The 13,828-nt window shown below is 38.9% G+C and overlaps 1 protein-coding gene across 8 annotated transcripts; it reads right to left on the reverse strand.

Moving 5' to 3' along the window:
* Nucleotides 1-6,648: 6,648 nt before the first annotated feature.
* Nucleotides 6,649-10,377, reverse strand: LOC124878915. Of its 8 annotated transcripts, none has more exons than XM_047383113.1 (9): nt 10,130-10,377; nt 9,958-10,051; nt 9,763-9,861; nt 9,289-9,407; nt 9,105-9,196; nt 8,911-9,025; nt 8,048-8,314; nt 7,296-7,472; nt 6,649-7,225 (listed from the first exon to the last, which is right to left on the reverse strand). In XM_047383113.1, the coding sequence occupies exons 2-9, from the start codon at nt 10,005-10,007 to the stop codon at nt 7,068-7,070; spliced, it is 1,077 nt and encodes a 358-aa protein (XP_047239069.1). In that variant the 5' UTR covers nt 10,008-10,051; nt 10,130-10,377; the 3' UTR covers nt 6,649-7,067. The 8 variants fall into 8 exon arrangements, 7 of the variants coding, with proteins under 7 accessions (XP_047239069.1, XP_047239075.1, XP_047239059.1 ...); XM_047383119.1 differs by having other exon boundaries at nt 6,649-7,201; nt 8,048-8,317; XM_047383103.1 differs by having other exon boundaries at nt 8,048-8,317.
* Nucleotides 10,378-13,828: the final 3,451 nt, after the last annotated feature.

Consider the following 13,828-nt stretch of genomic DNA (forward strand, 5'->3'; position numbering starts at 1 on the left):
CTTCCCTTGCCATCCAACTCTAAATGTTCTCTGGATTTAGATCAGGGGAACACACAGGATGAACCAAAAGAATGATGTTATTTCCCTGGGAAAAGTCCTTTGTCAGGCAGGCGTTGTGAACTGCAGCATTGTCTTGTTGAAACACCCAGTGATCACCACACAGACGATGGCCTCCGTTCATGAGGGACGCCCCCCTGCAACATCTCCACATTGCTGCTACAGTTTGACGCCTCTGCACAACATGAAGCTCCATTGTTCATTTGAAGGAAAAAGCGCCCCAAATCATGATGGCGCCCCCTCCTGTATGCCGAGTAGAATACATCTTAGATTGGATCTCCTTGTCATGCCAGTAACATTGGAAGCCATCAGGACCATCTAGATAATTTTTTTTCTCATCAGAGAATAAAACTTTCTTCCACCTTTCAGTGTCCCATGTTTGTTGCTTTCATGAAAACTCCAAACCATTTTGTACTTTTTTAGGAGACAAGGTCTCTGAAGACGTTTTTTGTTCTTAAAACCTTGAGGCCTTGCTTATGCATCTCAGCGATCTGACTGCATTCAGACAGAAAGCTTTTTTGCCTTTGCCATCAGGAGGTCATGACAGCGTGAATACCTGACAGAAAATGACACTGAATCCACATTTTTGAAAAAAATGTGGGCTTTTAAATGATGTGGTCTTAAACTTTTCATCAGCAGATGAACAGCATATTTTAGTGTAATGGTTATTTGCAATAAATTGCTTACTCAATCTTTTTTTTGGTCTCAATCCCATTTCTTTTTTTTCCATTTTGAAGCTGTACATAAAATCATCTTAATATCCAACGGTGCAAAATGTGAATTCTTGCCAATGTTATTTGTGTTTTGGGTAAAATTGTGTTTTCCAGACACCTCTGTACCAGTGCAACCCCACACCTCCACAGGACAGCACTTTGTTCCACCCAAGGAGCAAGTGGCCTGATGAACAGACTGAGACCCAGATCTGCAATCAGGAAGAGAACCTTACTGAGGAGCAGCCAAAGATGTTCGCCAAAGAGATCATGTCAGACAAGCTGGAAGAGCCTGTGTTTGTGCTCGATCTGGTTCCTGTTTCTCCTCCAGTTCTATGTTCCCAGTCTTCACAGAAACAGAAAAGACAGAGAAGCCCCTCTCCAACAGCCACTACATTCTCTCCACCACCTTTCTCCCCAACAGACCAACCACATCTCCAATTGCTTCATGAAAATAAGAAGAGAAAGGGTAAGTTCTGTTTTCCTCAGTCTTGCAATTAACTTTCTTTTTATTGACCTCAACTTCTGAAATTAATGATTGTCTTAGCTTTAACTGTGAACATTTGGACCATTACACAGTATTTAAGTATGTATTTTATTGTATTTTTGTGGCCATTCTAAAATAGTTACAATTACTGTCATTCCCTGACCTAATATGAGAAAACTTTGTAAATCCACATTGAGGAAAATTTAAGTTATTTGAGAATATCTTTTGAATAATTGTAAAGTATGAAAGTCACTACACAAATTTTCACTTTTTGAGGGTAAACTCCTTGGCTTAATTTTGTATTTAGTGTATATAGTATAATCTTGGTTTTGCTTTTTTTTTTTTTTTTTAGGTTGCCGAAAATGTAGTAGGCAGCGGGTGTTCCAGTTTGAAGCAATCACTGGGCGCAGAACAAATGCGGTAAGACTTAAAGCTTTTACAAATAAAAAACCTGTAAGTGTGGTGTGCAAAAGTATTTAGCCCCCTTTACTCTGAGTGCAACCAGTTGCCTTCAGAAGTTGCCGGATGATTGCTAATGACTAAATAGAGTCCACCTGTGTGTAATCTAATCTCAGTCCATATCCAGCTGCTCTGTGACCCCTCAGAGGTTGGTTAAGAGAATACTGGGGAGCAAACAGCATCATGAAGTCCAAGAACACACCAGACAGGTCAGAGATAAAGTTGTGGAGAAGTTTAAAGCAGACTTAGGCTATAAAAAATTTCCCAAGCTTTGAACATCTCACGGAGCTCTGTTCAATCCATCATCTGGAAATAGAAAGAGTATGGCACTGCTGGAAACCTACCAAGACAAGGCTGTCCACCTAAACTTACAGGCCGAACAAGGAGAGCACTGATCAGAGATGCAGCCAAGAGACCCATGGTGACTCTGGAGGAGCTGCAGAGATCCACAGCTCAGATGGAGGAATCTGTCCACAGGTCAACTATTAGTCGTGCTTTGCACAAATGTGGTCTTTATGGAAGAGTGGCAAGAAAAAAGCTGTTGTTAAAACAAAACCATAAGAAGTCCAGTTTGCCAGAAGCCACGTTGGGGACACATCAAACATGTGGAAGAAGGTGCTTTGGTCAGATGAGACCAAAATTGAACTTTTTAGCCAAAATGCAAAACGCTATGTGTGGCAGAGAACTAACACTGCACATCACTCTGAACACACCATCCCCACTGTCAAACATGGTGGTGGCAGCACCATGCTCTGGGGGTGCTTCTCTTCAGCAGGGACAGGGAAGGTGGTCAGAGTTGATGGGAAGATGGATGGAGCGAAATACCAGGCAATCTTGGAAGAAAACCTGTTGGAGTCTGCAAAAGACTTGAGACTGGGTGGGAGGTTCACTTTGGAGCAGGACAATGACCCTAAACATAAAGCCATGGCTACAATGGAAAGGTTTTAAACAAAACATTTGCATGTGTTAGAATGGACCAGTCAAAGTTCAGACATAAATCCAATTGAGAATCTGTGGCAAGATCTGAAAACTGCTGTTCACAAACGCTCTCCTGTTTCGCAAAGAAGAATGGGCCAAAATTCCAGTCACTAGATGTGCAGAGCTGCTAGGGACAGACTGTACAAGACTTGCAGCTGGAATTACAGCAAAAGTTGCTTCCACAAAGTATAAACTCAAGGGGGCTAAATACTTTTGCACAACACACTTTGCAGTTTTTTTATTTGTAAAAAATGTTTTGAATCATGTCTAAATTTTTTTCTACTTCACAAATGTATACAACTTTGTGTTGGTCTTTCACATAAAATCCCAATAAAATACTGTATATTTACATTTGTGGTTGTAATGTGACAATATGTGGAAAAGTTCAAGGGGAATGAATCCTTTTGTAAGCCACTGTATATACTTCAAGGTCATAAGACAACCACTAATATCTGCAACTGTCTTTGAGAGTCTTTTTAGTTGCTCACCTTAAAATTTGGTTAAAGTTTGGTGCAGCACCAATTCATTTTGATTTGCCAGTTTTTTTTGAGGGTGTTGGCCTGTAGCTTCTTCTAGTGAAATGGAAATGTCTCTCTTGCCTGGTCTCTTTGCAACTTTGCTCAAAAGATTTTTTGTGTGTACATAGTACAACAGATTAAATTTACAGACCCGTGTAGTGTCTACTGAACTACACAAAGGGCAGCATTTAGCACACATGCTAATTCATATGAACATTTCAAATGACTGATTCTTATGTGACATATTTAAAATACACGGTGCAATGCTATTGTGTCCAGAGTATTGCAGTATTTATTTTAAAACATGGTAGACTGACTGGTTTGTGTAAAAGGAAAACCTATACCGCAAGATTTTCCATTTGTTGTCCTTTAGTAAATTGTTAAAACTGCTTCCACAATTAAGAATTTTAGAAGCACTTATTTGATATACTGTCTGATAATTGCTTTAAAAAACTTACATTTCTCTTTTCTTTCATTTCTTATGTCAAGGGCAAAGAAGTACAAATTCATTGGTTGCCTTGTGGTGCTTGGTAAGAAATGGTTATTTTTACTTTTAGTGGAAATGTACTATTTCTATTTAATAGCTTCCACAGGCAGTAAATGAAGACGGTTTTTGTATGCTTTGGTTTTTCACATTACTGACACTTTTCTTAACAAATAAAGTAGTAAGGGAGAGTGTTTCTGTCTTTTTTGTAATAATAAAAATGACTGTGGTGACTTTGGCATTGGATACTTTTGTAATGGTGAGTATAATATAGGAACACTGAGGAAATATTTTAAGTAGGAATGCTATTAGATGGAGTAGTATTGGGATTTTTTGCCAGCGGGACCTTACTTTGGGCTTGAGAGCCGGAATTATAGGAAATTAGTTTAGGCAGTGACAAAGTGCATGTGTCTTCCTGTCATACATAGAACTATGAAATAAAAAATAATTATTTTGACAAACAATGTTGTGTGAGAACAATACATCTCTAAAAAGGGAGACAAAAAACTCAGAAACATATATTTTTTTTATCTCTTATTGCCTTTTACTGTTAATCATATAAATCATAGAAATAAAAATTTGTCAACAGTACAGCACAAGAAATCCACAAGCTGATTTTTAAAATTGTTGATCTCTTCTAGTGGTAAAAACTGGGAGGACACGTGGGAACCTGCAACCTCCAAACACTTAGCTGTGCCCAAAGTTCCACCTCCTTCAGCCTGCGAGGAAGTCCTTCTGTGAACTTGTTTTTTTGTTTTCCTTGTATCTTGTAAACTGTAGTTATGTTCTGTCCAGAGTTTTAATGTCAGCTGTTCATTTTTATGTTTCTAATGCTGTTATGTAATGTTGTGTTGGGATTTTTATTTACACAATTTATTTCATGGTCTGTAAAAAAATAAAATAAAATGTGAGTAATTCAAACTGGATGATGCTGGTGTAGTCACTGCAGCAGCAAAGTTCTGTGTTTTTTTGAGGCCTGTAATTTACAACAGAAATATGTGCTCATTTTTTCAGTAAATGTGTTTTTTGTTTTTGTTTCAACAACACACAAATATATAAGTTAAAGCTACTTTTACCGTACAATTTTCTGGAGACTTTTGCCATCCTCAAGTGAAACTACAGACATTTTCATTGTGAGGCATAATTCTGATATCCTAAACTTAAAAGCTTTAACTTCAATTAGGCAAGGTATATTTTCTCTTCTTTGTATGAACGTGAAAGAGTACATGTCTCAAATTAAAGATGTTCAGAGGTTTACCGTCCAGGGTTACTGCAGATCAGACGTTAGTACCAAACAAGTAAAATTCTCCAGGGCCTCTTTCATTGTGAAAGTAACGGATATTCCTGTTGTAGCTTCCTATTCCCGGCACCTACTCTTGCAGTTTGTCAATGTTTTCCTAGATAGTCATGAGTGATCAGCACCAGTTTTCATAAAGCTGTTTAGGTTTAAGCAACTTGAAGAGAAAGCTATAAAAGAGTCGATCTTCAAAATTTTATAAGCTACGCAGAATATTTCTGTATAGTATCACACACTGTGCTGCATACATGTAGTTCTATATGAACTACATGTATGGAATAAAGCCATCGTTCGGCAGACCGACAGAAAGAAGAATGGACCGCACCAAGCGCTATCAGAACATAGCACCTAACATTTTATATTGATATAAAAAAAAACTACCTTCATCACAATAAATGTAACGGTTCCTATTTAAGGACAGTAAAGATATCCAAACTATATCGACCCTGTGTTTTAAAAAAGTAATTGCACACCTTGTTAATTCTTTAGGAACAAAATCAAGGACTGTTCTAACTATTGTTTGAGAACAGTTTTAAAGAAATTACATTATCTCCACAAACCCGATCCGGATATGATTATTTCCTTGGCCTGCACACATGCAATGAATGATATAACCTCAGTTGTTACAGAGAGATCTGTAACAAACATGATAAAATATTTGATAAAATATGTCAAAACCATCACATATGTTAAATTTTAATTTGCCAAATCAACTCAGGGACAACATATGCAGTGCATTCATGAAACAACTAATAGTTTCCTTTTTACAGAAATACTGAAAAATATTGTAGTTGATTTATTTCAACAAGAGACCTTTTTAAAACCCATACAACCTGTGTAAATAAATAGTACTTGTAAAATTCTGTGGGCAACTTGTATGAAAAACAGAGGCAGAACTGGAGGTTGCAGATCTCAAGATATTGAGCATTTCTTTGGGACTGACAGGGATGAATAGGATCAGGAATCAGAGCAACAGCTCATGTTAGATGTTTCAGAGATGAAGTCAGAGAGGCCAGGCTGAGATGGTTTGGACATGTTCAGAGTAGAGGTGATGATTATGGCTGTGGAAGGATGCAGAGGTTGGAGGACGATAGGAAGATCAAAAAGGAGATTTAGGACAGAGGATGCAGATGAGGCTTATTCCCCCATAGGCTCCCCCTATGGGGGTTAGAACAGGAGGTTTGTGTTCCAGAGGGGACACAAGGGGCCAGGTTCGTATCCCACAGATTACCACTGTCTCATCTTTACCTTTAACATTCATACTGATAACCAATAGGATCTTCAAGGTTAATCAGTGAGATTTATTGTATTCTGTGTCCATCGATCAATAATATTTAAGACTGACCAAAAACAAAATAAAAACATAAAGAGGTCCTTCAATGATGTTTTATGGTGGATAGCTTGTTCTGGAGATAAACATTTTCCGCTCTGTAATATCATATCCAGAAATGTAACCAACTTAATTTTCATTTTTTCTATGTATGAAATTATACCTAAATAATGTACAAACTGTCTCTTAGAGTACATAAAAGCTGAACAACTTATTTCTTGCTACTGACAATTACCATTGTTTGTGTGCGTTTTGAGTTTAAGTTTGTCAAACATTTTATAGCTATGTAGTGTCAGTGCAGGGACGAGTACTCCATGAAGAGATCAGATTGACAGATATTTTACTAATTTATTGTTCTGATTTCTTTATAACAGACAGTGACTGACAAATTGATTAGATTTCAAGTGACAAAATGGAAGACACATTACACCAGTATACTAAAATGACAAAAAAACATAGTTACACATTAATAATACACATTACTATGAAAATAAAATAAAAATGAAACATCAAAAGCATGTGTTGGTTATGCTAGCAAATACATAATCAATGGAACTGTTTACTGTAGTGTTGTAACAGTTTTTTTAGCTTAATAACAGTGTTATTACCGCACTCAAAGTATTAATGGTTTGATGAAAATCCAACGTCATTAAAAGTAATCTAAAAATTGCAGGTCAACACTGTAGGTCTTTTTTCAGAGTACTATGTGTAATATGAGTAAAAGTTTCAAAAAAGAAAACAGGTATTTCACAGATGTTGATTACAGACCATCATCTGAGCATTCTGAGTCGCTGTAGAACTCATCATCATCTGTTCCCGCTCTCTGAGAATGATGTTCTGCAGACCTTTTAAACCCTCATCAGTTAGGGGACACGACGAACCTTTAAAATTACACATACATAAACATGGAAAGTAAAAATATAAATATTAATAACTGTCATTGTTGGCCTGTTTATGCATTACTTAAAAACATACTTTTAAATGAGCCACTCGAAGACAGGTAGGAGAGCTTTTTGAGAGTATCCTCATAGGCTAAAAGAGATTTCCAGTGATGATCCATCTCTCTTACAAGAATCCTCTTTTCTTCTTCAAGTCTCCTTACTGCCATGATGCCATCAAATGCCCTTCTCTTTATTGTAAGACAGACAGAGTCTGAAATGCATTTATGACAGACACAGATCAATCCAGGAAGAAAAGTGGAATTATACACTCCCCGGCCACTTTATTAGGTCCAACTGCTCATTAACGCAAATTTCTAATGAGTCAATCACATGGCAGCAACTCAATGCATTTAGGTTGGTAGACATGGTCAAGATAATCTGCTGCAGTTCAAACAGAGCATCAGAATGGGGAAGAAAGGTGATTTAAGTGACTTTGATCGTGTACTGTACTCAAATGGCCTCAACAGTCACCAGATCTCAATCCAATAGAGCACCTTTGGGATATGGTGGAACGGGAGATTCACATCAAGGATGTGCAGCCGACAAATCTGCAGCATCTGTGTGATGCTATCATGTCAATATGGACCAAACTCTCTGAGGAATGTTTCCAGTACCTTGTTGAATCTATGCCACGAAGGATTAAGGCAGTTCTGTAGGCAAAAGGGGGTCCAACCCGGTACTAGCAAGGTGTACCTAATAAAGTGTAGGTTAGCAGTTGTAGAATTAAGTCACATCATCTGTCAAACATGATAACAGTAGAAAACATGTTAGTGTATGTGGACATACCACTGTGTGGTTGCTGCCATGGCCAAACTGGGTCACCAGACAGAATTTCTTCCAAGCACAGAATTTCTGTGTTTGGAACCAATCTGTTGTACTTTTCCACAGCCAGTGTCAAAATTCCTTTTTCCTCTCTGATCTTGTGGCGAATCTTGGCACGAGCTTTGTTTCCATCAGTGTCTTTATAAAGACGCTGGGATCGTGTTTTGATGCTTGCAACCAGAACTTCAATTCGGCCCACTACGGAATCTTCATCTGTTATGCTAGTTGTTGCTGCTAAGGATAAAGAAGAATAATGCAGTTAAAGCTGCAGAATGTAACTTTTACAAAAGTGTTTTTTCCATATTTGTTAAAACTGTCACCATGCCGTGACATTTTGTTATGAGATGGATAATCTGTGAAAAGATTGATCTCTTCCACCTCCTCCTTGAGCTACTATCGCTGTCTAAAGAAATGCACCAGTCCGCCGACCTAAAACAACCAATCAGAGCCAAGAGGAAGGTCTTAGTGCTGTCAGTCCCCCTCGTGTACGCGCTGCTAGATGTGCTAATGGTGGAGAAACAACTTACTGTTCCAGGAAAACTTTATCCCCCGTCATCAGTGGCCATGCTTGCTAGCTGCACTAAGACCCTCCTCCTGGCTCTGATTGGTTGTTTCTGACTGAGTAGTATATTTCTGCAGTTCATACTGGGAGCACTGGGAGAAGGAAGAGGAGCTAAATGTTTTTCACAGATTATCTGTCTTATACTGTCATGACATAACGATCATTTTAATACTTATGTAAAAAGCAGATCTTTAATAAAAGTTACATCCTGCAGCTTTAACTATTTGTGCAATTTCCTCTATATTTCCTACCGTAATCTGCTCACCTTCTGCCCACTCCTTTACATCACTGACCCAGTCACCCAATTGACTGTCACACACTGAAAACTCTATTCTTAGGGACTCCAGGTTCTGAAGCTGAGTTTGAAGAGCTTTTGTGGCCTATATTTCCAATGTCAAATAAATAAAAATTTAGAGCACAGCAGGTGCAGGTAATTAAATCACATCAATAGTTTATTACCTTCTGATAACGACGGGTCAGTGAGGTGGCCAAGTTGTCCAATTTTAGCTGATTCCAACGCATGGCCATAAGAGTCAGCATGTCTGTCCGTCCTCCAAACAGAAAGAAGCCCACAATATTAGCATTTTCCCTCATCATCATTTAAAACGCATAATTTAAGGAAATCAGTATTTGGCTTTTTCACCAGGTTTGGACATATGTTTTGTGGTAACTGCAATCCTTGAGAGAAATGCATTACACTGCTCCACTTCCTCCCATAAGGTCAAACCAGCTCCATCCCTGAAATGCTCCACTCCACTTGACCTAAATATAAGCATGCACACACAGAAAATAAAAATAACTGAGTCAAAGATGTTCATGCAGCTATGCAAGTTCCAACAAGGTGGTTCTATACCTAGTCAGATTTCCATATCTCACATTTGAAGTCATGGGCTTTGGCATGGAAAACCGAGAGAAATGGCTTCATTTGCAGAAGGTGTTGGAGCTCTGGGCAACTTTTTGTCACTCTTTCAAGATATGGCCAATACTTGCAGGTCACATCCATACAAAAAAAAGTGATATGTCTATTGGCCAGCTTTTTTTGCAGGTACAAAGGATAGGCAAATATTTCACCCCTGTACATATTTAGAGCACTAAGGAGCACTCCATGTCTACACACCGCAAGCTCCAATCCCTCCTCATCCAGTTTACTGCTGGATCTGTGGGAAGTCTCTCTAGCTGCTGACCACTCACCACCACAAACACCTCTTCCAGAAACCTAAAATGCATAGAATTTCCAGTGACAGTGGTCAGAAATATCCTCATTACAGGCTAAAGGTTACTGTAGTTATACATTTATAATATGCAATCTTACATGTCTGGTTGTTTTGTGTACATAGCCCACAAATCTTCCCACGTCTTCATCCCTGGCTATAAAGATGTCCTCAAAAATAGCCTGTTCTTCGGATCTGAAAAGAAGAGCAATAAAAAAACCTGCAAAGAATTCTTATGCAAAGAATTGGTATATTGTACATATTTGGCCATACCTTGCTGCATTCTTAAAACGGTAATGTTTGCGGTTTCCATCCACTGAAACTGCAAGCATATCTGGGGTACACGCTTGACACGTGAAGGGATCCTTCCTTAACATTTTATCTATGTTATCTATGGAAATAAGATTCTGTTCCGCACCAGAATCAATAAAAGCATCCACTGGACACTTTTCTTGGCCAATAATAATAGTGACTGGAAAACACAGACGAGATATAGGGGAAAAATGGGACATGCTCATCAAAGTCCCCTGACCTATTGACGAGCCCCCTCTTTTCCCTTCTTAGGGCATCTTGCAACATAATGTCCACCTTGTCCACAATACAAACAAAGACCAGCCCCAAAACGACGTTGTCGCTCTTCAGGAGAGAGACGGGTGTGACCAACCTGCATAGGCTCAGGTTCCACAGATCCCTCCGAAGAGGAAGTGGGTGGTGTATCAAGGTAAGCGGTCCGAGGTGCCATAAAGTGCTGCCACTCTGACTTATGATTCCTCTCTGCTTGTCTCTCTCTTAGGCGGTTGTCAATACGGATTGACAGTTTGATTAAATCATCCAGTCTCACGGGTTGATCTCTTAAAACCAACTGGTCCTTTATCTGATCTGTAAGGGAATTCACAAAAATACCCTTGAGTGCCGCTTCATCCCAACCCACCTCCTGTGCTGCCACCCGGAAGTCGATGGCGAACTCCGCCAATGCCCTCTTTCCCTGTTTGAGGGTAAGTAACTTCTTAGCAGCTGTCTCTTGTTGGAGTGGTTGATCAAAGACTTCCTTGAAGTGACTGAAAAAAACAGCGTAACTCAGAGACTCAACAGGGTTAGTTGTGAGAAAAGCGTGCACCCAGCGTAAAGCAGATCCTTTTAGGGAGGTAACAATAAAAGTGATCTTGGAAGCAGCAGTCGGAAACAGACTAAAAGCCAACTCACATTGGAGAGAAAACCCACCAAAATTATTAGGGTTGCCATCAAAAAGTTCAGACGGACGGAAATCAGGTTCTCGGATCCTGGACGAGTGGGTTGTGGGTGGCTGAGGATTCTCAGAACGAGCTGGAGGATTGGAAGGAGCGGGTGAGAGTTTGGTTAATATTTCACTTAAGGCATGTACCATACCACCACGTTCCGTGAGATGGGCATCTGTCGTCCTTTGTTGTTGTAGCAACTGTTGAAGCATGGTCTCAGTGGATTGGAGGCGTTCCCTCCAGGAGGTCTGTTCATCTTCATCTGATTTGTTTTTCGACATGTCTGCTGGCTGGAACATACTATCATTAATTTACTCAGGTTGTCGAAATATAACCAAATCAGAAGATGACACAGATTCGATGCACAGAATTAGATTGAAATTAGGTTTTATTGTTCCAACTTAGGTAGACCTTGATTAGAGTTGTTAGAAGCCAGAGGATGAGGAAGCCCCAAGGATCTGAGCAGAGAGAGAGTGTTCTGGCGGTGGAAATATTTACAGTGCAGATTTCCTGAAGAAGAGTTCCATATGGCGACAGGCAGGCAGACAGATGGGCAGATCGACAGGAAGGCAGGACAACAAGCGATCAGGCAGGCTGACAGAAGTCCACATAACAGAGACTATGTTCCAGCAACAGACTTCTTCTTCTTCTGTGTTATTTTTTGGCAGTTGGCAAATAACGTTATGATGTGCATTACCGCCACCGACTGGTATGGAGTGTGGTTCTTCATGGTTTTAAATCTTATTTACTATTACAACAGTCTAATTCTATTTATTAATTTAGTGCTTTTGAAAAATGTAATTATAATTTGAATATGCTTGCTACCTAAACTTCTTTGCAAAGTATCTCTCAAAATAAAATTTTCTTTAATACCTACAAATTCTCTCCTTAAAATTTTTCTTTCTTGTTCATATTTCTGACACTTCAATATTACATGTTCTATTGTTTCCTCCTCTCCACAATGATCCCATTTTCCTGTATTATGTTTCTTTATCTTGAACAATGTAGAATTAAGTCCTGTATGTCCTATTCTTAATCTAGTAATTAATCTTTCCTCTTTTCTGCTCCTTCTTCCAGTTCTTACTTCTCCTACTATCTTGTTAATTCTGTAAAACCATCTTCCTTTCTTTTCTTCATCCCACCTTTTTTGCCACTCTTTCCTGATTCTCTGTTTAATTATATTTCTTGCCTCTGACCTACTAATATTTATTATAAAGCTAATGTTCTTTTGTGTTGCCTTCTTTGCTATCCTGTCCGCCTTCTCATTCCCTCCAACTCCTACATGTGCTGGTACCCATAAAAACACTAATATTAATCCCATTCTTTGTATTCTAAATAAAGTATGTTTTATTTCCAACAAAATGTCTGGTCTACCCTCTGAATGATTATGTTTTAAACTTAATAATGCTGAACTTGAGTCTGAACAAATTATTGTTTTTAATGGTTTTATATCCTCCACCCACTGCACTGCTAACAATATTGCTAATAATTCTCCTGAATATACTGATAATCCATCTGTAATTCTTTTTCCTACTTTTATTTTAAATTCTGGTATTACAAATCCTACTCCTATTTTTTCATCTGTTTTTGATGCGTCTGTGTAAATCTGGACATAATGATAGTAATTGTTTATATATTCTTGTATTATACTTGAATCTAAACTACATTTCGTATCCTTTTTCTTTTTCATCAATGCCATATCCACCACTGCTTCTGGTAATAGCCACGGTGGCACTACTGGCAAAGGCAACATTGAACTTATTTCTTTTTCATATATTTGAAATTCTTCTGCTATGTTACTGATAATCCAACCAAAACTCTTAACTTGTTTTTTTTTCTTTTTCCCAGCATGGTTTTAAAATATCACGTGTGGGATGATCTGGATTATTGCTTTGTAAGTTTATCCAGTAATTTATTGCTAACTGTTTCCTTCTTAGATCTAATGGCATTTCTCCCATCTCTACCTGAAGTGCTGCTATTGGACTGGTTCTGATTGCTCCTGTACAAATTCTTAAAGCTTGATGTTGTACAGGTCCTTCTCAAAATATTAGCATATTGTGATAAAGTTAATTATTTTCCATAATGTCATGATGAAAATTTAACATTCATATATTTTAGATTCATTGCACACTAACTGAAATATTTCAGGTCTTTTATTGTCTTAATACGGATGATTTTGACATACAGCTCATGAAAACCCAAAATTCCTATCTCACAAAATTAGCATATCATTAAAAGGGTCTCTAAACGAGCTATGAACCTAATCATCTGAATCAACGAGTTAACTCTAAACACCTGCAAAAGATTCCTGAGGCCTTTAAGACTCCCAGCCTGGTTCATCACTCAAAACCCCAATCATGGGTAAGACTGCCGACCTGACTGCTGTCCAGAAGGCCACTATTGACACCCTCAAGCAAGAGGGTAAGACACAGAAATAAATTTCAGAACGAATAGGCTGTTCCCAGAGTGCTGTATTAAGGCACCTCAGTGGGAAGTCTGTGGGAAGGAAAAAGTGTGGCAGAAAACGCTGCACAACGAGAAGAGGTGACCGGACCCTGAGGAAGATTGTGGAGAAGGGCCGATTCCAGACCTTGGGGGACCTGCGGAAGCAGTGGACTGAGTCTGGAGTAGAAACATCCAGAGCCCCTGTGCACAGGCGTGTGCAGGAAATGGGCTACAGGTGCCGCATTCCCCAGGTCGAGCCACTTTTGAACCAGAAACAGCGGCAGAAGCGCCT

This window comes from Girardinichthys multiradiatus, chromosome 2 (genome assembly GCF_021462225.1).
Source record: "Girardinichthys multiradiatus isolate DD_20200921_A chromosome 2, DD_fGirMul_XY1, whole genome shotgun sequence".
Lineage (NCBI taxonomy): Eukaryota > Metazoa > Chordata > Actinopteri > Cyprinodontiformes > Goodeidae > Girardinichthys > Girardinichthys multiradiatus.